The sequence below is a fragment of the Saccostrea cucullata genome, unplaced genomic scaffold (assembly GCF_032062105.1).
Source record: "Saccostrea cucullata isolate Sc308-1 unplaced genomic scaffold, CSIRO_AGI_Scuc_v1 ctg2679, whole genome shotgun sequence".
In the NCBI taxonomy this organism is placed as follows: Eukaryota; Metazoa; Mollusca; class Bivalvia; order Ostreida; family Ostreidae; genus Saccostrea; species Saccostrea cuccullata.
Window position 1 is genome coordinate 236,741 of NW_026926210.1, and position 23,993 is coordinate 260,733.

A 23,993-nucleotide genomic window follows, 5' to 3' on the forward strand; every position below is an offset into this window, starting at 1 on the left:
TATGCAACATACCGCATATAGTTCTTTGCAGCCCTTCACCGGCAATGGTGACGTCTCCATATCAGTGAAATATTCTGGAGAGGGACGTTAAACAGTATACAATCAATCAATCATTAGAAAGACCCTAGTAAAATATTTGTAAAAATGGAAAAATCGATTTTGAAATTTTAGCTGAATCTGTGTCCAAGCCCCTTTAACTCCTGACGTACATAAAATGTTTGTTTTTGACCCAGGATGTTATATAAACAGATTAATTGTAAATGTAGTACCTATGTTTTCGGCAATATTAAATGATTATTTGAATTTTTAATGAAAACTTTGAAATTTACCCAAACTTCAATCACTACACATATAACAATTAGTCGATATTAGATCAAATGTATGAAAAAAATAATCTGTTTCAATTATGGTTGTGTGTTCTTTTCAGTTAATGAAAGACTACCAGAAATTCGGTAAGCCTCGTTTTTGCGTTATATACGCTATCACGGATCTTTACCAAAGGTTCTGATAGTACTAGGTTCCGGAGACAGCCGAGCTGACTGGATGCACGATACTACCAATCATAAGGGAAGGCGGAAGACAGAGAGTATATAAGTACATGTATATAAAAGCGCGCTTTCTGTGCGAAGATTTCATAAACCGTTCAGAAGTTGGTGCCACACAGGTATTTTACTTCTCTATAACCATTTCATTATTTTTTTAAAAGAAATTTAGTTATATGTGTACTATTAATAATTTTAATCCAAAATAATTTACTACTCATTAGCAGTGAAACATCTGTTTCCAATTTTGTTCGATTTATATTAAATATCAAAAATTCCTATCAATTTATTTTTGATTTTGAATAATGATCTCTGAGGGAATCATTTCTATCAATTGATAACTTTTTTATTTGTTTTATTTTGAAATTGAGTAAATAAACTTTCATGCTTACTTATATTTATTTCTCAGTTTTTAAGGTTTATTTCTTAATTACCGTAATCCATCACTAAACGCTTACAGCAGTATCCCACAATGTCGGTGACCAGTGTTGCTTTCCTCCTTGCCGCCTTGTTGACAGTTAGTGTTGTCATTAAAGGTAAAACATCGTACATTGTAACTTGTAATTTGTTGTTTGTCATTGTAAAAAAACATAGTTCGACCTTATCCATAATGTGAAATGTAAAATAAATAGAGCAGCATCCCAAATTACAACAAATGATTATTTTTAAGTGTTTCAATATCTGGCATTTGTTTTCCCTTTTCGGGTAAACCTGGCATCAAAATCGTAACTTGAAAACATATCTCATACAAAATTTCAGATGATTTCGGAAGTAATTTTGACAATCAAATCAATTTCTTTTAACATGATTGTATTATTTTTTTTATGGAAAGATATACTTTTTAAGACTCTAGTGAAGAAAGATATTCAAGACTATAAAGTTGACCTAAGTCTATTCTCAGTTTTACTGTGTGGTAAACAAGTGTTTGAATTAAATTCTAGGTCATAGTTGTTAGCATAAAAGAGATCGTTTATGACCTTTTTATGAAACAAAATTAGGCAATTGAAGAAAGGACGCAAGTTTTCCGTTGTTCTTGGTTTCATTATTCATCCTATCAAATGTGCAAATCAAACGTTAAATGGAGATTTAATTAAACAAAGTATTAATTTGATTATCAAAAGAGGGTACAAGTTCATTATCAGAAATACCAACTAAAACTTTGATTATAGTTCTTCGGGTTGAAGAGGTTTACAGGTATTGATTTAAAATTTTGATCAAAGAGGAAATAGTTCGCTTAACAATTAAAGAGCAAAAACTGAACCACAAAAATCTTTTTACGCAGTGATCGATGCTTGTGCAGATGCCGGAAAGTGTACTATCTCTAAGCCATCAGACGGAAAAGACAAGGAAAAAGTATGCAAGTAAGTCAATGTTCTTATAGTTGTGATCTATTTCATGGTTGAAAGAAAAACGTCACGAGGAGGTGGTTACTAATACAAATGTATCATCATCGTGTCGTTCGTTGCTAGTCTCGTTCAATGAAAGAAATACATAGTGATTTTAACTAGTGTGCCTCGTAAAGCGTTTGTCGTGATTAGTTATCTTTCTGTTTACTGGCTAAAATAGTTAGAAGTGGAGCGGGGGTAGTATAGATACAGTGTACTTAAATACCTAGTGAAAGTTACTTATCAATTCTAGATTTACTAATCTTATCTAGTAAATCTACCCAATACCTAGTAAAACTACTTTTAAGGTAGTGATTGTATGGACAGTAAATTTACTAGTCTTCTTAGCACTTCAACTAGTTTTTTTCTCAGTGTTGATGTAGTTGTTGCAGTGCTTAACATAGCGATTTCTTAATTTAGCGGGCGGTGGACGTAGGCAACGTCTGTTGGATGGGGGTAATGTGCTTTTAAATACAATGCAAGTTTGGAGATTGTGTAATTTATAAGGACATATAAGAGAAAAATCCTGGTAAAACATTTTGCGAAACATTCGTCTAAAAAAGATTTTAAAAACCTGGAGAGAAGAGAAGCTAGTCCTCATATGTCACATATTTTACGATACTTTTCACGAAGCGAATTCTTCGTAATAATTTTTTAAATGAAAATCGTTACTTTTAAAAGCTAATAAAATACTCGATTATTTTTTTTAATTGTAGACATAATTCATTAAAAGTAAACTGAAGAAATAAAAAGCCAAGAAATTCTCAGTAATGATACAACCTGATAGATACATGTAGAGGTCAATTACTGTTTAAAATGTTGCTAAAGACGATAAGCTTTTTGAAAAGTTATACTTTTGTTCGAATCGTGTGATTGCCCGTACTGTAAATGTGTAACACTAATTACAATTTTGTTTGTGGTTTATTTTCTATATGACATAAGATACACCTGTTTTTGTCACCCGCTTTCGCTGAAAGTTGGGGATATTAATTTGAGTCTGTCCGCCGTCGCATAATTTACGTTCCGGATATTTCGCGTTCCGATTGGAACCTTAAAATCATAATTTAGGTTCCGGATTCTACTGCAAGTTTGGTTTCGGCCATGGGTTCAATCTTCGAATCACGGTATCTGACCAGAGTTTCATTCCACATAGAGCCATGGAAGTAGTGTTGTTGTTTTTTCTTGTGGTTTTAGCATGGCGCAGCAACATACAATTTTCGTGTGTTGTGCAAAGTTCTTTTTATACAGTGCCATGCCCTTGTTGTACATTAGCAATTTCTAAAAATAATTGAATAGCCCAAACATAAGCTTTCTGATACATAGCATTATTATGTGTATCATACAAAATTGAGTCGCATTATAAGGTTTTGTTTATCTTATGAAGACAAATCAGTGGTGAACCTACAAATCAAATCATTTTGTTTATTTTGTGCATGCCAGGTGTGAATATCTCGCTTAAATGCACGCAAACCAAATATTATAAACATGAAAGATTATATGATGTAAACAAAACTGGGATTTCGAAAGACTAATGTTTGAAGAAACTCAATGTCAAAGAATTAATGAATTGATAAATTTAGATTTTATAATTTGATAAAGTAAAGAACAAATAGTGATTATTATATATTTTCGGCTTCCACTCCTCATAATTAGATATTATTAATGAAATGGCTTGATAATATTGTTTAAATATTCCATTGGTAATATGTATAATTATTATGATTCTCTGACGAAGATGGTTATATGGGTTATTTTCTTCTTAGGATTTCCTATATATTTTAAAGTTGCTTTGAGGGGTATATCTCTAGCTTGACATGTGAGATGCCCCGGGTTTGATTCCCAAACGATCCCTTCTTTTTTTTTCGGGGGGGGGGGGGGTGTTTTTTTTTTACTCAATTCAGCATGACTGTGAAATGAAAAAAAGTGATGTCGTCTGGCCTGTACAAACTCATAAAATTATCATTACAGTGTGATAAATATTTTATATAAAAAGAATCTTTTATACACACAAAAATATAACCTATCAAATCTTTATATCCATATTGGCATTTTTTATTTACTTCAATATACATTTAAACAAATTCAGGGGGAAATCCACCCAACTGCACATGCTCTCTTTTTTTCCCGAATTGAGGGACACCAATTTTCTGAATTAGCTTTTACAATAAAAACTATGAAGTTTTATTTTGCTTTTTTTATTTTAATCGTTTGATTTAGTTTGACCTAAGCCATTTCTCCTTTTTAATGCATGATGTGTTGAAATTGTAGAGATATCAATGATTATCTTACATGTCTGGGAGACGCTGCGGAGAAATGTGGTGCTGGTAGTGCGGATACTATAACAGCGCCCGCCAGAAAGCTCTTGACTGGGGCAGGATGTTGTAAGTTTTATTGATGACTTTATTGTGAACTGAAAATTGTCATTTGATTTTTTTTCTACAAAATGTTTCTGTTCTAATTTTTAGCCGGTTCCGGTGCACCTGTCCTTAGTTTTTTAACCATGGTACTGGGAGTCGTCGTTTCCCGATTCTTTAACTAATGATGAAATTAAAAGGACCACAGCCAACAAAAAAAAAACAAAAAAAAACGCTTGCCCTTAAAAAAATGTTCTATAAAACAAAGAATAATTGCTTTGCTCTTTTCCAGACTTCATGACTTTTTTATTTTCCTAGTGTTGGAGTGAACACAATTTTAACTCTACTTTGTACTTTACGTGTCTATAGTTTCAAAGAAAGAGGCAAGAAACTCTTATTCTAATTTGTTTTCTTTTTTATTTTACTATAATCATAGAAATATCATTAAAGATCTTTCAGACATCCTTTTTGAGAATTTTTTTTCAATTAACATATTTGTATTTTACAAAATTAATCTACAACTAAACTGGACTTTTGTGTGCAATAAATATACAGTTTTTACAATGGGTGGCACAGTAGCACTCCGGTCAGTCAATATATTTTTTCGGAGAGGTACAGTGCTGCAGCTATACGTTTTCAAGCAACTGAAGGATTCTTTACACAAACAAATGACATGCGTGAAATAAAAAAATCCCTTAAATACGTATAAAGAAATCGTATGCTGTCTTTGGTAATTAGACTAAGACTTTATTTTGCTTTCTATATAATTCTATCAAAAAAAATTTGCACAAATATTTACCCTTGTGACAAAATCTATACAATTTTTCCGGTATTGTTGGTAAACATTATTCAGGTGAACGATTGAAATGTAAATCTATAAGAAATACCGCTGGTTTCAGAAAAAAATTGTTTGTGCTATTTATCATTATGTTAATAAAATTACATAAGTATATTGGTTTTATATTTTAATATCATGATTAAATATAGTTTTAATATCATTATTTCGAAATCATGTTACAATATCTATGCTGAAAGGTTAATGGAATAAATTCATGAAATTCTAAAGGTTTGGATTGAATGATTGTATGTTGTTTTATTCGGTAATGTTTTACTCATATATACCGGGGAAGGGCTTCAAATTTGACCTTGACTCCGCACTTACGACCTTTAATCAGTGAGGGCTCTTGATCGTGTCAAGGTCTACTGTCACACAAGGCTCGGTTTCTAAGATATCATCCGAAGGACCCGCAACTTTCACTTAATGTTGACGATTGCATGGCGAAGGAACAATTGCTACCCATTTGTTATCGATAATTCATAAATAAAAGTTTTATTCACGGTTGCAACCAGTAAAGATAATCTATACAGGTGCAAAATTTACACAATATATATATATATATATTTAATTATCAGTTCTGACATCAAGATTTCAAATTCACATGGTAGAATTATAAAGATTATGGGTCTACATTTATAACAGAAAATCAGAGGCAATAAGATATTCGTTTCGTACGAATGACTACGATATGACACGATACATACATACGATATTCCGTCAACCAATTACAATTTAATACGAATATACTATACATGGTATGAAAAGCATATATATACAAGTTAGCTTTCAGTAGGCCCAAATTAAAAGGTTATTATCCGTTGGCCGTCATATTGAAGGTCAGCATGCTTTTAACTTTTCATGCATTTATAGGTTAGGAATCGTTTTGTCTGAGAAATTTACATTTGTTAGATCCTTCTTTTCATAAATTTTATTTAGAGAGATACCCCCAAAAGTAATTCTGCTACACCTACTTAAATTTGGGTAGAAAAAGAAAAAAAATACCTGACAGGTTGACCACTAAGATGGCGCCCAAGAGAAATAACTCGGAGAGAAAATACGTCATATGAAAATTATCTATTTAATTACCCAGAGGCTGTTACATCCCATAGAACCAACTCTAATCCAAAATCCTGGATCCGCCACTGATTTGGTATCAGTACTTTTAGCAACTTATATCTATTTTCAAACATATATTTTTTTCAATTTAATAATATTTAAATTAGTCAAACACAACATAATTTTACTGATACTTTGAAACGAATCGTAATAAAATTGTTTGCATAAAATGGACAATAACTGAATTTTTTCTTCACTTAAAGACAACTTCCCTTTTATCACATTTTTTGTCAGGGCCGATTTTTTATCCCCTCGCGCAACTAGTTGCATGGCCATTGTGTGTATGTTAGTGTGTCCGTTAAAGCTTGTGGGCAAGATTTACAGATAACCTTTGCTTTTTTATAAATTTTATAAAAAAAACTAAAAATTTTCAAAATGAAAAGTCGTAGAGACATGAAACTAAGTGCATAAGTTTTATTGACCTTTGACCTTCAAATTTATTTCAAGGTCAAAGGTCAAGGTCATTCCAAATATGAGGAATAAATTTCTTTTAATAGCTCTTATATCCTCAAACATATAAAATCTATCTTCTGTCTTTGATATGCACTCTTAATATTCTTTCGAAATTTCATTCTTGTCCCCTAAGATTGACCCTTTTAAAAGTTGTTGCCCCTTGTGCGAAAAATCTTGTTATCGCTACTCCTCCGAAACCATAGATCGTAGAGACACCAAATCTTCACTAATGTCTTGAGGATCTTTAGGCCTAACTTCACTGTATAAGTGCGAAAGGATCTAATGACCCCTTATATGAGTTATTGCCCTTTAACATCTTTGTACTTACTATTAAACCTTATAACTTGAAAAGTATAACTCGTAGAGGCATGGGGTCAATTGCGTTGTGACCCTTGACCTTTGACCTTGAAAATTTTTTCAAGGTCAAAGTCATTTCATTTTTTTTTTATCTTCTTTTTTTTTTTTAATTTATCCTTTTAAGACCGTTTTGTTTTCTTATTCATGGAATTTAATTTTAAGGAGTCAGATATAAAACAAAATTAAAATTCATAGAAGGTGGAAAGACCTCTTATTGTTCTTTGAACAATAAGTCTCCTAGTTTTTTTTTTATTATTATTTTTCCGCCGCATGTTTTTTTGTTTGAAGACTTATCGAAAAGATTTATAGTCCATAAGAATGTACTCCTTAAAAGATTATTGCAGTTCACCCTGCGTAAATGAACCTTGACCCCTATCGAAGTTATTGCCCCTTTTGCAAGAAATGCTTGTTATCGCTACTCCTCTGAAACCGTAAACCGTAGAGGTATGAAACTTTCACCAATGTCTTTGACTAATTAAGAGGACTCTTCAGTCTATTCATTGCGAAAGCATTCGGTGCTCCCTTCAATGAGTTATTGCCCCTGAAACTTTTTGAATTTTACAAATAATTAAAAATTTTCAAAACAAGAAGTCATAGAGACATGGGACGAACTGCATTCAGTGACCTTTGACCTTAAAATTCATGTAAAGGTCAAAGGTCAAGGTCATTTCAAAAATGAGAAAATTAGCTCTTTTTGTATCTCTTTTGTCTTTCAACATATACTTAATGTCTATGCATCATTAATATGTACTCTTAAAACTGTTTCAAAGATTTCATTCTTGTCCCCTAAGATTAATCCTTCTAAAAGTTATTGCCCCTTCTGCGAAAAACCTTGTTATCGCTACTCCTCCGAAACCGTAGACCCTAGAGACACCAAACCTTCACTAATGTCTTAAGGGTCTTTAAACCTAACTTCACTGTATAAATGCAAAGAATCTGATGACCCCTTATATGAGTTATTGCCCTTTAACTTCTGTATACTTACTATTAAACCTTGTATCTTGAAAACTATAAATGGTAGAAGCATGGGATTAATTGCATTGTGACCCTTGACCTTTGACCTTGAATATTTTGTCAAGGTCAAAGGTCAAGGTCATTCCAAAAATGTGAAATTAAGCTTTTTTTATATATCTTTTGTCTTTTAACATATGCAATCAGTCTTTGCATCATTAATAAGTACTCTTAAAACTATTTCAAAGATTTCATTCTTGTTCCCCAAGATTGACCCTATCAAAAGTTATTGTCCCTTATGCGAAAAACATTGTTATCACTACTACTTCAAAACCGTAAACCGTAGAGGCATGAAACATTCACTAATATCTTAAGGGTCTGTAGGCACACCTTCATTGTATAAGTACTAAAGGATCTAATGACCCCTTATATGAGTTATTGCCCTTTAACTTCTTTGCACTTAATATTTAAACTTATAACTATAGAACTAAAAGTCGTAGAGGCATGGGGTCAATTGCAATGTGACCCTTGACCTTTGACCTTGAAGACCTGATCAAGGTCAAAGGACCTGATCAAGGTCAAAGGTCAAGGTCATTAAAAAAAAAAAAATTTTATTTTCTTTTTTTAAGCCATTTCCCTTAAAATTAAATTAGAGAGTAAAATATAAAACTATAAGAAATTTAAAGAGGTGGAAAGACCTCTTATTGTTTTGTGAACAATAAGTCTCCTAGTTTAAAATTTGTTTTTTTATTTTCCACTAATAAAAAATATAATTAAAGATCTTTCAAACATTGTTTCTGAGTTTTTGTTCAGATACTCAAATAACAGTTAATATATATTTACACGGTGAACATTAACATGTTTAAGGGTAATCGCTTGGACCAAATCATCCAGGAGTTTTCCTCACAACTTATAATAACTCAATAAAATGTATATTAGTGTTTAAACAGGAATGATCCATGTGGTTTATAAAATCTTTGATTTCGGTGAACGGAAATGTCAGTAAGATTTTTATACAATAAGCCATTGTGTTTGGGTGAAGAAGACTTTTGTAAGTTTATAGTTTTTTTGTAAAGGCACAACAAAGGCAAAAACAATGGGACATGAAAAGTTCAATTGCATAGATCTCGGAGTCAAGATGGTGAAAGCTCATATAGGCATTACATCACATAGGTTTCAGAACTTAGTTCGTAAAAGCTCTCATAGTTCGTCTCGGAGCTAAGGTGCTAAGAAACTGTCCTAGTTCGTCACTTCGTCTAAAAGCCAAGATGTTAAAAGCTATTGATAGTCAGTGCGCACATCTTTTGTAAAGAAGCTACATCATAGCGATCACATACTAGTATTTGGTAACAGCAATTAGTGAGTTAGAGTGTTACTTCACTAATATTGATAAAGTCTGCCTCTCACTGAAGCTCTGTCTTCCATCTCCTTTTGGGATACGACAATGTCCACTGATTACATTATTGTGTATCTTCAGACTTGCACATTTTTCAGTGAATTAGATGGCTGCAGCTTTGCACAAAGTCTGATTGGAAGTTTCAATGTTCGAGAACAACACATTGTAAAAACTAATTGTCCGTCAAATGAACACGCTCTCTTACTGTACCCAATCTCTCAGAGTTTGTGAACAAGTTCGTAATTAAGATATTATTTTCCATCGCTCTACCCACTGATAGTATCAACTATAATTCATAACACAATATGAAAAAATAGTTAAATGTACTGATCAAATTAATATATCAATTAAACTTATAATTAATACACTCATTGTGTTACATTTCCAAACAAAATATAGTTACATACAAAGGTTTTTATTAATTTAAAAGTGACAGATAAAGATATAACCCTATTAAATTTTCTCTTGCAGGCTAGGTAGTAAATCACGATCCAAAGGGATTAATTGTACAACTCTCTTATCTTTTCATAGAAATTAACAACAAGAACTTTTCAGTAATTAAGCTGTAGAATGGGGTTGTTTTTTTTTTTTACTGACTACCTGTTTAAAGTAATGACATTCTTCAATTCACACAAAGCATCGAAAACCGAAAGGAGAAAAAAAAATTGAGAAAAAACAAGGTAATTAGAACTGATTTAAATTATATCTATCGTTATCTTGTTCTTAGAATTCAATAATATCATAATTCGTTGTGTATAATTTTTGAACCAAAATAAAGTATTAACATAATTTCAATCCACATTTCATAGAATGCACATATCATTCAGAATTCATCTAAACTTCAAGACGGACTTTATTTGCAGAGAGAAGTAGTGGAGTAATTTATCTCAATGAGACAGTAAAAGACAAAGGATAATCTTCGAGAGGAAGGTTACCTATAATTTCAGGGGACTCATACTTTTCAATGGGAACAATTTCAGCAGTTATCTCTCTTTGTCTATTTGTTCTTATGTAAACTTAAGGCTAGCTCCATTACCACTAAACTAAGCCTCAAAATGTCTTCTTGACTATTTAAATTTGAATACGACTCGTTAATAGACATAAGCCATTTTCGACGACACATCAACACCAGGGTTTACTCTTCAGATTCGTCACACCTGACTGCTTTATTTTCATGTGTATCGGCGTGGAATGGCGACCCGTGTTCGTGCTGGCTATCTTGCATTGCCTTTGCTTACATTTTATTGCAGTTACATGTATCTGTGTTTGTTTGTGTACTGCACTGACCTGTACAACTATTTTGTACGTTTCTTTGGCATTAGATGAAGTATTACGTTATTATTGTCGCTATCGAGTGCTGTAAAGCATACGTCCATCTACACCGGTGTCGACTGATTACACTGAGCAGTGTCAAAGTCCTGCCCTATTTATAGGGGTCTGCAGGTATAGCGATTCTCCGAGCAAAAATGGCGGTCACATTCCTTTTATGAGTCCTCTTCAGCTATAATCAAGATACCAAATTTGAACTTAATTTGTCAGCAATAAAAAATTACTTAAAAAAAGGAAACTTTTCAAGAGAAAAATAATAGCGTGGAAATTATAGGGCACCCTTAAAGGTCGATCTAATTTGTATCTATCTTTTACATTGATATTTAAAAAGAATGTTTTAAATTAATAGTAAGTAACCTTTTTTGTATTTCAATAAAATCAATTACATTTTGTTATTGGTACATATTCATTTAATAAACGTCCTTTTTATATTTTCTTTGGTCATTTGCTTTGATAACTTTCAAAAGCAGAAAGAGGACTTATCGTTAGAAATATGTTTTTTAAAATGAGAAAATTTGTGAATGTTGAAGCAGAGATTACGACAAACCATAAAGAAAATGTACTTAAATTACCTAGGGAACCTTCATATCTTGATTGTTTTCCTTAGTAGCACAAAAAATTAAAATGAGCTTAGCAGTTTAAAAAATAGGGGAGGAAAATTAGGAGTCATTGATGTATCTTCTTCTGCTATTGGTAAAAATCCCATGATATAAGATGGAAAATTAAGATAGAAGGCCATGATACAATCAAGGAAACTTGAAAGAAAAAAGCAGGAAGTTAATATTTTATATCTTCATTACTTGACCCAATACAATCTTTTCAGAGGTTATGGAGACTTTATCTATACAACTATCTATTTTTTAACTTTTGAACTGGCTTTGATATCCTGATCTGAAATAGATTTCGGAAGTGTGTTTTAAGGAAGAAAACAAAACTCTAATGGTTTTCTAAAAAAACCAAAAAAGGCATAACGTTCAGTTTTAGTATTTTACTCATGTACATATATAGTAAGTATAGAATAAAACCATGTTATTTGATAGACACGTTTATGGCAAAGGTCAAGATTAGGAACAGTGGTCTATCTCAAAAATTTAAAGACAACCTGTGAATAAGGACCCCTGTAAATCCACCATAAATGCACTTCCTGTTGACCTGTCACAAACACGGAATAGTTTGTCGTCAAATTTAATATAAATACAAAACAAAACAATTATAATGAAACAAGTCAGCCAAAAAATGACCAAATAATCACTTATTCTTGCTTTAATATGATATTTGTGCTCATCATATTTAATGTAATGGGGGGTTGTGGTGGTGGTAATTAAATTATCATCAAATCGAAATGTCTTTCTCACATGGTTCTTTATTCAGTTGGGGAACTGAAATTACTGAATCCAGTATTTTGCGTATAAAATGATTACTTTATTTTTCTTTGGAGTATATGAAAATCTTCAGCAAAGCTCCAGAATACTTTTCCCGAGTAAAGTTTGAGATATTTGCCATTTTTGACTTATTACTGCCTCCTTTGACATAAAATTGTATAACTTGTTCTTTCAATAAAAGAACAATCATAACATTGAACATGAGACTGTTATCTATAACAATTTTAAAAAAGCAAATGGACGTACTAATAAAAAAGGCACCGTACTGTGGAATCATTTTAATTCCTGGGGGTCAATGTTCGTGGATGAGCAAAATTGTGTTGGTTCGTGGGCACGTACTTTCGTGGGAATGTAAATCCGTGGATAAAGTATACCCACAAAATCCTCAAACATTGGACCACCAGGTTATATTGATGATTCACAGTATTTTGAGCCGGGAAAAATATTTCACGTCATTTCTAACAAAGAATGATAAATATATATTAAGGTTCCTAATACTTTTTTTAATCTCAAAAAAATGTTCATGATAGTTTTAATAGACCTATGTGGATATAAGAAATATTACAATAATGAATATTAATACCGGTCACTTGATCATTATTCGGTAATTAAAATGGACAGCATTTCTCAATATGACATGATAGTTGAAATACTTCATCATTTTATCTGTCCGGTAGTAGCTGGTTTTTACTACATAAAAAAATGAAAAATGGCTATGGGAATGAATTATCCCTTTTCCCAAACAATGAATTGTTGGTTGAATCTTGTCGTATATAGCCAGTAAAACATCTAACTATGAAACAAATATGGCAGACTTTTACTACCTTGTACTTCAAATTCAAATCGACAAAAGATTGAAATTGACGATTGTAAAATGTTGATGATGCATTTAAATGTCGAGTAGAAGGCCACAACAATTGTTTTCTCCTTATCGTGTAAATCTTTTTGAATTAATTGTTTCACAGGAACCTGAAAACAAAATTTTCATTTGAGCCCCGTGGGGATCCGAGTTAGGATAGGTCCTCAGTACCCCCTTGCTTGTCGGAAAAGGCGACTAAATGGGGCGGTCCTTCGGATGAGACCGTATAAACCCAGGCCCCGTGTCACAGCAGGTGTGACACGATAAAGATCCCTCCCTGCTCAAAGGCCGTAAGTGCCGAGCATAGGCCTAAATTTGCAGCCCTTCAACGACAAAGGTGACGTCTCCATATCAGTGAAATATTCTGGAGAGGGACTTTAAACAGTATACAATCAATCAATCAAAACAATACAGGAAATAAAGGAGTATTCACAAAATGCACTCATGATTTGTATATCATGACGGAACAGGGGGGTCAATCGCTTAAGTTTCTCAAAATTACCTTTTCAAGGGGAGACCTAAAAAGTAGACTATTCACATGAAGCATGATCGACAATCAAATCGACAATTATAAATGGTGACCAATATAATTCATGAGAACATGAATAAAGACTTCCAGGCTCTTCTTCCATATTAGAATCAATACATAAGAACAAATATTTTTTTCTGAAAATTGAGAGAAAGATTCAGAAATAATATTTGTGATTTTTTATGTTTAATCATAACAGTCTTTTTAATCTATACAAACAAAAAGGTTGGCAGATAGATGGTCAGGATAGCAACTATTTATGTAACCATGTATTCAAAATTGCAAACATCTTGACAAACTTGAAATTCGTACAAATTTTCTTTAGTCTTTATAACAGGGTATCTTTATTTCCTGAAAATAAAAGATAGACAGATAATCGTAAAAACATGTTACAGGATAAAACGGACGTTTGATGAGATATGAATCAGTAGCTCACGTCATCTCTTACACAAAGATGTTAACGATTGTGTTCTTTTCTTGCCATTGCAAGTCCATATATTACTATGATAATCTGGTTTTAAACGCAGAAATATATTATGGTTTTTTTTTCTAACTGGTATTGGCAGAGATTTTCATTCCTTAATAGAATATGCAAGATAACGTTCAACTTAATAGAATACGTAAGACAACTTTATAATAGTTGCGAGCGAGCAATGAGAGGTTTTCCATCCAAAAAGACATACTTATATACATGTTAAATTACAATTTATAGATTATCTAAGTTTAATTTTTTAACAAGATTAGTTTTTAACAAGTCAAACAAGACGAAGACTTTTGTATTTATGTTAAAAAATCAAAACATCATTTAAAAAATACTTTTCTTTAAAAAAAATGGATATAGAAGGTTTCACACCGACATCACTTATTTAAAAAGTGGACACCACTCTTACTGCGCAGTGTTCAAGCCTTCAACGAAGACCTTTGCACTCATTGCCGGAAGTTACTAGGTAATATGTGTTTTATATTGCGGGATAATTTTATGTAGTTACTTGCATCTATAAGAATTCTTTTATTAACTTCCTGAAATAATTTTTCAAATATTTTTTTCTTCATCGGTTTCGATTCATTTTTGAAGGAGAGAAATCGGCATGCGAAATAAACAGTTGCCACGAATTACTTGCTATTAAAATGTAAAATTTATTGCTAATGCTTTAATCTCCCAACTTTTACTTATTATTACAATATGCATCTCCTAATATATATAAATATAGCAATAACGGTTTTAGTTTGAGTGTTTAACAGATTGAGAGTAAATCATTTAAAATGCAGTAAGATTGTCTGAAACCTAATTACTCCAATCAATTTTCAATGAAAACTTTAAATTTAAATCAAACTTCAACCAGTAACAATAAGCAAATGTCGTATCAAATATGAAATTGTCAATGTAAGCTGTTTCAATCATGATGTATGTGTGTGTTTTTTTCAGCCAATCAAAAACCTTACAAGAATATCTGTAAGACTCGTTTTGGCGTGACAAGACTATCACAGATTTATACCAAGTTGACGGAGACAGCCGAGCGTATGGATGCATGAGACTACCAATCATAGTTTGAGGCGGAAGACACAAAATATATAAAAGCTTGTTTTTTGTGCGAAACTTCCATAAACCGCTCCAAAGTTGATGTTATACAGGTAAAGTCATGTTTTTATTTTACATTAAAATAACCATCACAATCTTTTTTTCCTTTTAGTACATATTGTATTTATGTACATGTGTAATTCATTTTCAGTAAAGCATTTGTTTTCAATTTTTGTTGTATTATATTAAAAATTAGTAATTCCTATCAGTTTATTTTGTTTCCCTCTCAAATAATCTCTTTTGTTCTCAATTCTATCAATGGATGCTTTGGAATTAATAAGTTATCGTATTTCCATATATTTATTTCCAATTTAAAGAGTTTTATTTCATAATTCTTTCACTACTATGTATTTACAGAGTATCCCAAAATGACCGGTGTCGTTTCCCTCCTCGCCGTCTCTTTGACCATTACTGTTGTCATGAACGGTAAACTATTTTAATTTAATTTTTGTGAAAATCATTGTTCGACCTCATCCATAGAGTGAAATGTCTAAACTGATTAAGCTTTACCAGATTTACAATATAAATGATCAAATTTGTTTTAGGGGATTGTTTTATTTTCCTGCATTCGCTTACATTTTTGAGGAAGAACTGGCCTCAACACCTTAAATCGATAATAGATCTTAGCCGTTTTACTACATGATTCTAAAGTAATTTTGATAATCAAATCTAATTTTTCTAACGTGATTGTATTCAAGATTTACACAAATATTGGAATTTGTAAATCGTGTGAAAACAAAAATATTCAGAACTGATATGTTAACTTTAGTCTATTCTCATTCTTTGTGTGGTTAACAAGTTTTATAATGAAAATCTAGGTTAAAAGTATTGGTATCAAAGAGAAAATGTATTACCTATTGCGTAACAAAATTAGAGTGGAAAGATGGGCGAATATTTAAGGAATGTTTTTAAGTTTTGTGTGAGTTATTGGTGTGTGAATTACACAGACTTGTCAGGTAGGCATATTTCATGAAGCGCTAGCGCGCTTCATGAAAAATATGCCTACGTGCAAGTCTGTGTGATTCTCACAACAATAATTCATACTGAACTTAAAAACATTCCTTATATTTATATTTTACTTGTTTGGAAGCAACTAAAATATACTCAATATTTGAATTTCTCGCTGCCCTATATCGTTGCATTTTTACTAACGTCGCTGCAGCCTCATTGTGACGTCACGTTAACGCACCTTTCTCCGTGTATATTTCTACGCGTGAGTATACACGAAAATAGTTTTCAAATCAATTTCATTTGGCTTAGTAGAAAAACAAAGCGAATGTAAATATTTAAATTTGTTCTTCTTTCTTTCATTCTTTGTTCTTCGTATCAAAATTACAAAATAAAACTTTAATAAAGGAGTTCAAAACACAAAATAATTTGACAGGGGGCCGACACTTACTTCTCAGTTCGGGGAAGTGAAACTATAGACCCTTTTCCTATTACATATTTTGCCTAGGAATTGCTCCCTTTAGCCGCCTTCTGATACTTTAAAGTAGTGAATTTACCTCTTATAGCAACCAATTTTAAACATGCATGCAAGAAATATACGGTGGAAAATATTTAAAATTTTGAATTAATAAAGGCTTTAAGAAACGTATTCTTAAAAAAAATAGTGTTATTTTTACTTTGAGCAGTAACCAGTATAACAAATTTAATTTGGCTGAATGAAGGGATCTTGGAATATTGCCCTACAATATGGCGGCTAAGGGGAATAACTCCTAGGCAATTATGTCATTGAAAAATGGTCTATTGATGTACTGTTTTCTTCTGTAATTTTCAAAAAATATCATTTAACAACCTAAGTTCATTTTTATAATGAAATAGATATATATAAGTTTTTTATTAACTCACCGAGTATAAAGAACACCACTTATTCTCGGAGCATGATATACCTTGATGCTATTGAAAACAAAGTTAACAAATCATCTGACTTCGGCTTAAAACGTCAAGACGAAGTAATTATATCAAGATTACGTAATGGTCATTCAAAAATTACACTTGAATATTCATTGAATCGGGTATCACAGCCAGAATTTATCTCCTGTGACTGTCTGATTACTATAAATCACATACTTTTAGACATGTTCTCAAGCCAAGAGTTTCTGATCCGCTCCGCTCCACTTGACCCTTGACCGAATAGACTAAGTTTGACGGGGTTAGAAATGCGTACTCTGATTGGCCTCATGCAAGTTTGCATGAACCAATCAAAATCAATGTTTTATTTAAACTAAAACTAAATCGTACGCAGTAAAAAAGGCCAGTTTTAGTGAAAAGAATAACGTCTTTATCATTAAATAGCCCAGTTAAAGGTTTGTCTCAGCTATTTTGTTGTGTTATATTTAATTTATTACCAACTTCCAATATTATCTCGAATTTTCTTTTGAATTCGTTTACTCTAATTGGCCAAAAGAAGAGGTTCAGTATAGTTCAAAATGTATTATTACACTAGATGGTTTGATAGTAAATCCCGTCGAACTTAGTTTTTTCGGTCAAGGGTTCATGTGGAGCGGAGCGGATCAGAAACCTGACTCGGGAAGATGAATTTTAGAATGTTCCGATTTTACACATATTTGAAGTAGACTTTTTCGGAAATTTGAAAACAATGTATAAACTTTTTATAAATGTTCATGTTTATAAAATTTTAGAATATCTACAAAAAACGGATTATTATAGTAAAATTTTAATAAAATTATGAAGGTAATTTTAATCAGAAATACATGTACATATATCAATTTATTTTATTAACAGTTTATATAATATATATAAACTATGTAACAGTTAACAATAAAAAAAATAAATGTCTTTCTGACGGGACGTTAAATGGTGCACCGTGTCAAGGATGATAACCCTCTTGGCACGTAAAAGATCTTTTCTCTGGAGTTCGAAAAAGAGTAGGCTCACCGAGGGCCGCCAGAAAAACCAAACACTTTCAAAATCCGTTCATTTAAACTAGTAGTCCGCCGAAATATGGCTGAAAAATAATTGCCAAATCGGAATTAAGCAACATACAATCGTTGCAACTTTTTCCCTTCAGCATGACCTCAATTTTGTACGAAATTTTTTTTGGGAAAAGTGTAAGGAAATAATACCCGGTATTCCTCAACTGCATTTGCTGTGTGTGTTTTACGATACTTAATGATAGGAAATTTACAAATGTGGCATCGTTGTTATATCAACATATTTTCCGACAGGAAACTTCAAAGTAGAGGTCATTTTGCCATTCTCTAATATAAACAAGCAATAAATTTAGATACAGTAAATGCATGGATTTTCTTTTTTTTTTTTTTAATTTTGGGCAACCAAGTTTTGCATTTGGGAAGGTTAGAATTGTAGTACACTTGCCCGAAGGACAAGTAATTATAAAAGTTAATGTCAACCCGGCCTGTTTGATTATCAAATGAGGGTACAAGTTCATTACCAGAAATATTAATTTATACTTGATTATTTTTATTCGGGTTGAAGTGGTTAACAGGTACTAGTTCAAATTAAGGATAAAATGAGTACTCATTAGCTTCATAATGAATTAAAAGGCAAAAAATGAACAAAATTCAATGTTCTTTATTTACACAGTGATAGATGCACAGGTTTGTTCGGGCACCGTGAAGTGTCTCACAGACTACGGCAGAGCTGGAAAATCGCTTTTAGACAAGGAAAAACAATGCAAGTAAGTCAGTGTTTTTCTTCTGGTGATTTATTTAATGTTGGACAGAAAAGCATCACAAGCTAGGGATTATAATCATCGTGTCGGTCATTGATGTTATCGTTGGTGATTTTGTTGTTCCAATACATAATGTTCTTAATGTCACGAAAACATAACTTTGCGGAAATCTTCAGCGGTGGAGGTAGGAAACGTGTGTTTGAGGGAGCAAGACTGGACATTGTGAAATTTATATGGACAGACAAGAAAGAAATCTTGGTGAATTGTCATGTTTTACATTCGCTGAACCAGCCTTATAAATCTTTGATAAGCTAATGTTAAAAGTTACCTCAAATGTTACATTTTACGATTCTTTCACTGAGGTTTCCTTTGAAAATCATTACTTTTGAAAGCTGATAAAATACTCTAATTTTTCCGAAATTATTTGACGGTATAGTATTTGGAGTTCAACTGTACTTTCGGCATAAGTATTGCTCGAATCATTCGATGGACACTACTGTTAACTATGTAAATGCCTCGGAAATCTTTCGAGACCCAGAGCTTCCTCCACTCTCACGTAAAACAGAGATAGTAACTTAAGTAAGTTAGATATATGCAAGATACTCGCGATACTACGTATTTGGTGACCATTATATTCTATAAGACATGATACATGTCTTTCTCTCTTCAAAAATTAAATTTAAAGCATTCATTTTTTTTTTACAGTTCATCATTTCATTTAGTTGACCAATTCTCTCCTTTTTTATGTTCGTGCTGTATTGATATTGCAGAGCTGCTAGAGATTATCTGACATGTCTGGAAACTGCTGCAGAAGGTTGTGGTGGTGACACCGATTCAATAGTAAAGCCCGCCAAAGATGCACTGTCAGCGGGAGGATGCTGTGAGTATTGCTTCTGATTTCATTTCCCGGCAGGGGATGCTCACTTTTAGATGACACCTGATCGCACCTCTGATGTTTTGGAGGGCCGTGTGTTCTCTGCTCCTATGTTGTATTGTTTAATGATTTTTTTAGCTTCTATACTGTTTTTTATCTCCATATATTTCATCACCACTTACCAGTAAGTGAAGATAAGTTCAACCATGATAATTCTCGTTTAAACATTTTTTAATACACATTTTATACATAGTATAACGGAGGATTACGTACCGTTAGAAAAATCTTACTGTGCTTTGTTATTTATTATATCCCTAACATGTATCATTCAGTTTTACTGTAGAATTAACGCAATCACGTGACGTCGTGATCCGACTTTCCGGATCACCACACTGTGGTTTTCTGAATCCATATCACCACTCTCTGAAACTGATGACGTAGTACGCAAAAACATGACGTTAATTTTCTTGTGCGTTAAAAAGTCCATTGTTATTATGCTTTGTTTTATGGATAAATATTATACAAAGGATCTCTTAAGGTCAAGATCTAGTAAATGAAAGGTGCCTACAGATTTATCAAATTTGAGAAATAATTTCCTTTAATGATTCTTTATAACATTAGCTTGGTCAAATAAGGTGTTTCGGGGCATATTTTGTAGGTAAACAAGATGAAAAACTGTATTTTAAACTGTCATTTTCGATGAAAAATTAAGAAAACCAAACATGAATATGGGAGTTTTTTTCATATTCGACAAAGGAAATGTATCCAGATTGCCTACAGTCTCACAGAAAACGGTAATAAGTATGTCCATGGCCTCTTCTTTGAACCAATATCAAATTTAATATAGGTATCCGGTTTACTTTTCATATGATTTCAAATTGAATGTCATGAAAATATCCTATTTTCTACATAATTCTGCTAAAGCCGTAAATTACGGGAAAAAGAAAGTTGAAATTGATTATGACGTCATAATGGATCTAGCACCAAAAAATTAGTCTAAAGTTATTTACTAGATCTTGACCTTAAGTTTTATTTTGCTATATTTAGCTAGTTATAAGGGGGTATATAATAAATTTATCATTATAACAGTAACTTGATACGAAGAGCCGTATCACGTCTTGTTGACAGGCGCGGATCATCAGATCAAACTCGACGCTTCGCGTCTCGTTAGATCTGATGATCCGCGCCTGTCAACTCGACGTGATACGACCCTTCGGATCAAGTTACTGTTATAATAATATATATTTATTAATAGGAACTTGTGTCAGTAAAATGTTTCCTTTTTTTATTTTTAGCCGGATCCGGTGCACCTGTCCTGAGTTTTCTAACCATTGTTTTGGGAGTCGTCCTTTCCCGATATTTTTAATATAATTTATGATAATAAAAAAGAAAACAAAGCTAAAATAGAAAGAACTCACGTCCCCTCAAAACTTTATTTCATTAAGCAAATAAGAATACATGTACTAATTTTCTTTCACAAACTGCAAGTCAAAAAGTAAAGATTCCTCAATATTTGACCGTATACTATTTCCATTTATAAACGACAGCTTTATTTTGGACCTTCTATAATACTAGAGGAAGACACATGAAAGACTTCTTTCAATTTTTTTTTCTTCGATCATTAAAGATTTTTCAAACATCTGCTTTTGGGTTGGTTTTTTTTAACTACAAATACAAGTTGTTTAAATACTTATCCACTGAACCATCCAAGTCTACAGAAGATGGATCAATTGAATGATTGTAGTAAATTAAATCTAACGTCCCTTTCTAAAAAATTTTTAATCATATCGAGACGCCCTTGGAGGGCTACAAAACTTTACTCGGCATTAAGTCATTTCGTGCCAACACCTACAGCGACACGGGATCTGGTTCCGCATTGGGTTTCGAACTCGAGACGTACATGTAATGATCAACTCCTAACTCTGCGACTATACAGCAGACGCTCTAACCACTGCGCCAGGTAGGTGACCGAATTCAAAATAGGTCACAGGTTAATGTGTTAGTTCATTAACGCCGGTAGCTTGTATACAAATTGAATCCATAAATAACTTTGTTAAATCGTAATTACTTGTATCATTCGACACCTGCCAGTTTGTAAAGAAGATAAAATGTTCCAATCCGCGAAGTCGCCCGCGTGGCGCAGTAGTTATAGAACGTCTGCTCTAGAGCTGCGAAGTAAGGAGTCAATCCTTATACGTCGCGGGTTCGAATCCTACTGTGGGACGTGGAAAACGGTCCTTCGAATGAGATCGTATAAACTGAGGTCCCGTGTCACAATAGGTGTCCACACGAAAAAGATCCCTGACTGCTGCTCAATGACCCTCAGTGCCGAGTAAAGGACAAATTCGTAGCTCTCCACCGGCAAGTGGTGACGTCTCTATAATGTTGAAAAATTCTTAAGAGGAATGGTAAATAATATACAATCAATCCAATCCGTATACGACTTTCTTGATCCATTTAGTAGGCGCAGAGCCAGGGGCATGTTTGATGTGGACATCAACTACTATTACTGTAATGTAAAATGTTGCTACGAAGGAGGGTGTGGTTTCATTATTTAGCTGGTATTAGTGTTTTTTTCAACAAATGTTTCTCCACAAATCAGATTTAACTTGTATACATTAAAGTTTAATATAAAGGAATGCAAATTACATGACTTCCACGGCACAAGTATTCTCCTCTTGAACACTACATTACAGGAAATGCGTGATAACAAAGTGGCGGTAAGATCTCGCAAATTAATTACAATAGAGAGGCTCGACCAGAGACGTCCGAAACGACTTAATTGACAAGTAAAACGTCTATTGGAGCGAACGAAGTCATTTTAAACTAGGTTAATGATTGATATATTAACAAAATTCGGGCTCGAATTTGGGATGCATGTAAATAAGTTAGGTACATTGTGGTAAAAAAAAGAAGCTATATATATAGAAGGTCATGAACGAAACAAGCACTTGTGTCATATACACTGTGATAATAAATTAAACATTTGTAGAGAGCCCAATATAAAGAATTACCCTCAGGCACTAAACAATAATATTAAACAAAATTAAATGCATGTACAATGTAGTTTTTAAAGGTACTTTGACAAATTTGAAGTTAATATTTTCTGTATAATATCACGAATTATTACCGTCTTCCTTGGAAGACGGTATTGTATAGTTGAAGTTTTTTACAGTCTTCGGACTATGCACTTCCTCTCTTTTGTGATTGGTAGAAATTGCATGATGAGAAAATTTTCAATTATTTCATTGGTTGAAATGCTGTTCAAGGCAAGGGAGATAACTTTCTGATGATCTAATTTTCGTACGACTTAACAATTTTGCAAGATTTTCAATCTTAAAAAAATGACAAAACGAACAGCAAAATCAGCAGTTGTTAATTCTTAATAACATGGTATTTTTTATAGCAATAAATAAAAAGGTCTCATTAATTTCATTAGAAATAAAATTTGATTTTTATAGCTTGCAGGCTTTACAATTTGTAATTATTATTTTCCCCTTTCTTGTTTGAAGAAGGGATTGGAATCAGCCGAGGTTTGCCGAAAGTTCTCGGCCAGTCAAAGTTTACGGAGATGACCGAGCGACCACCGTGGTAGAGCTAATGCCAGTAAAAGGCTAATGTAGAAATACAAAATTCAAAAGAATTATACGGCTTGATAAGTGTAGATCAGTTTCCTGTTTAAGATTGTTGCTAAAGACGGGAAGCTTTTTTAAAAAGCTCTACTTGTATATTTTAATAGCATTTAACACAATAATATATTAAAAATTTTATTTTAATGTCTTAGAATTATTAAAACTTCAAATTTTTGGATGGCTGTGACTGACACATCCTTGCACTCTCAAAAATTTTACTTTTATTCTTAATACTTAGGAAAAGTGGCAAAAGTTTTAATAACTTTTAGATGGAATACGATTTTTAATATATATTTGTGTGAAATGCTATTAAAATATACAAGTCGTAATATTATACAGAAAACATTAACTTCAAATCTGTGTCCATGTGCCTTTAAAGCTAAGAGATAAATAGAAAGATGAATAACACCCCAGAAACATAAAAGAAAATTCAAAGTTATGTATAAATAAAAGAATCAAATATTTGTATTAAAAAATACTCAAGTATACGACAGTGAATAAGAAAAAAGAATCAAACGAGAAATGTAGTATCGAAATTTTTATATTTCGCTTATTTGCAGAATTTATAAGTTTACGTGTATGCCTAAAGTATTCTTACAACCCATTGTATACTAGTTTGATATGATTGCTTTACTTTACAAATACGTAAGAATCACTGATCTTCTTTGTGTATAGTGATTGATTATATGCTGTTTAACGTCCCTCTCCAGAATATTTCACTGATATGGAGACGTCACCATTGCCGGTGAAGGGCTGCAA

General features: G+C 32.5%; 2 protein-coding genes across 2 annotated transcripts; both read left to right on the plus strand.

The window, feature by feature from the left end:
- The first annotated feature begins 598 nt into the window (after nucleotides 1-598).
- On the plus strand, nucleotides 599-4,746 carry LOC134271101 (uncharacterized). The gene is made up of 5 exons (XM_062753355.1): nucleotides 599-664; nucleotides 952-1,078; nucleotides 1,825-1,903; nucleotides 4,196-4,308; nucleotides 4,393-4,746. Exons 2-5 carry the CDS (start codon nucleotides 1,015-1,017, stop codon nucleotides 4,464-4,466), a joined length of 330 nt encoding a protein of 109 aa, XP_062609339.1. The 5' UTR covers nucleotides 599-664; nucleotides 952-1,014; the 3' UTR covers nucleotides 4,467-4,746.
- A 10,230-nt stretch (nucleotides 4,747-14,976) lies between these two features.
- LOC134271108 (uncharacterized) lies at nucleotides 14,977-21,243 on the plus strand. Its single transcript, XM_062753361.1, has 5 exons — nucleotides 14,977-15,123; nucleotides 15,428-15,496; nucleotides 18,641-18,734; nucleotides 19,499-19,608; nucleotides 20,898-21,243. The coding sequence occupies exons 2-5, from the start codon at nucleotides 15,439-15,441 to the stop codon at nucleotides 20,966-20,968; spliced, it is 333 nt and encodes a 110-aa protein (XP_062609345.1). The 5' UTR covers nucleotides 14,977-15,123; nucleotides 15,428-15,438; the 3' UTR covers nucleotides 20,969-21,243.
- Nucleotides 21,244-23,993: the final 2,750 nt, after the last annotated feature.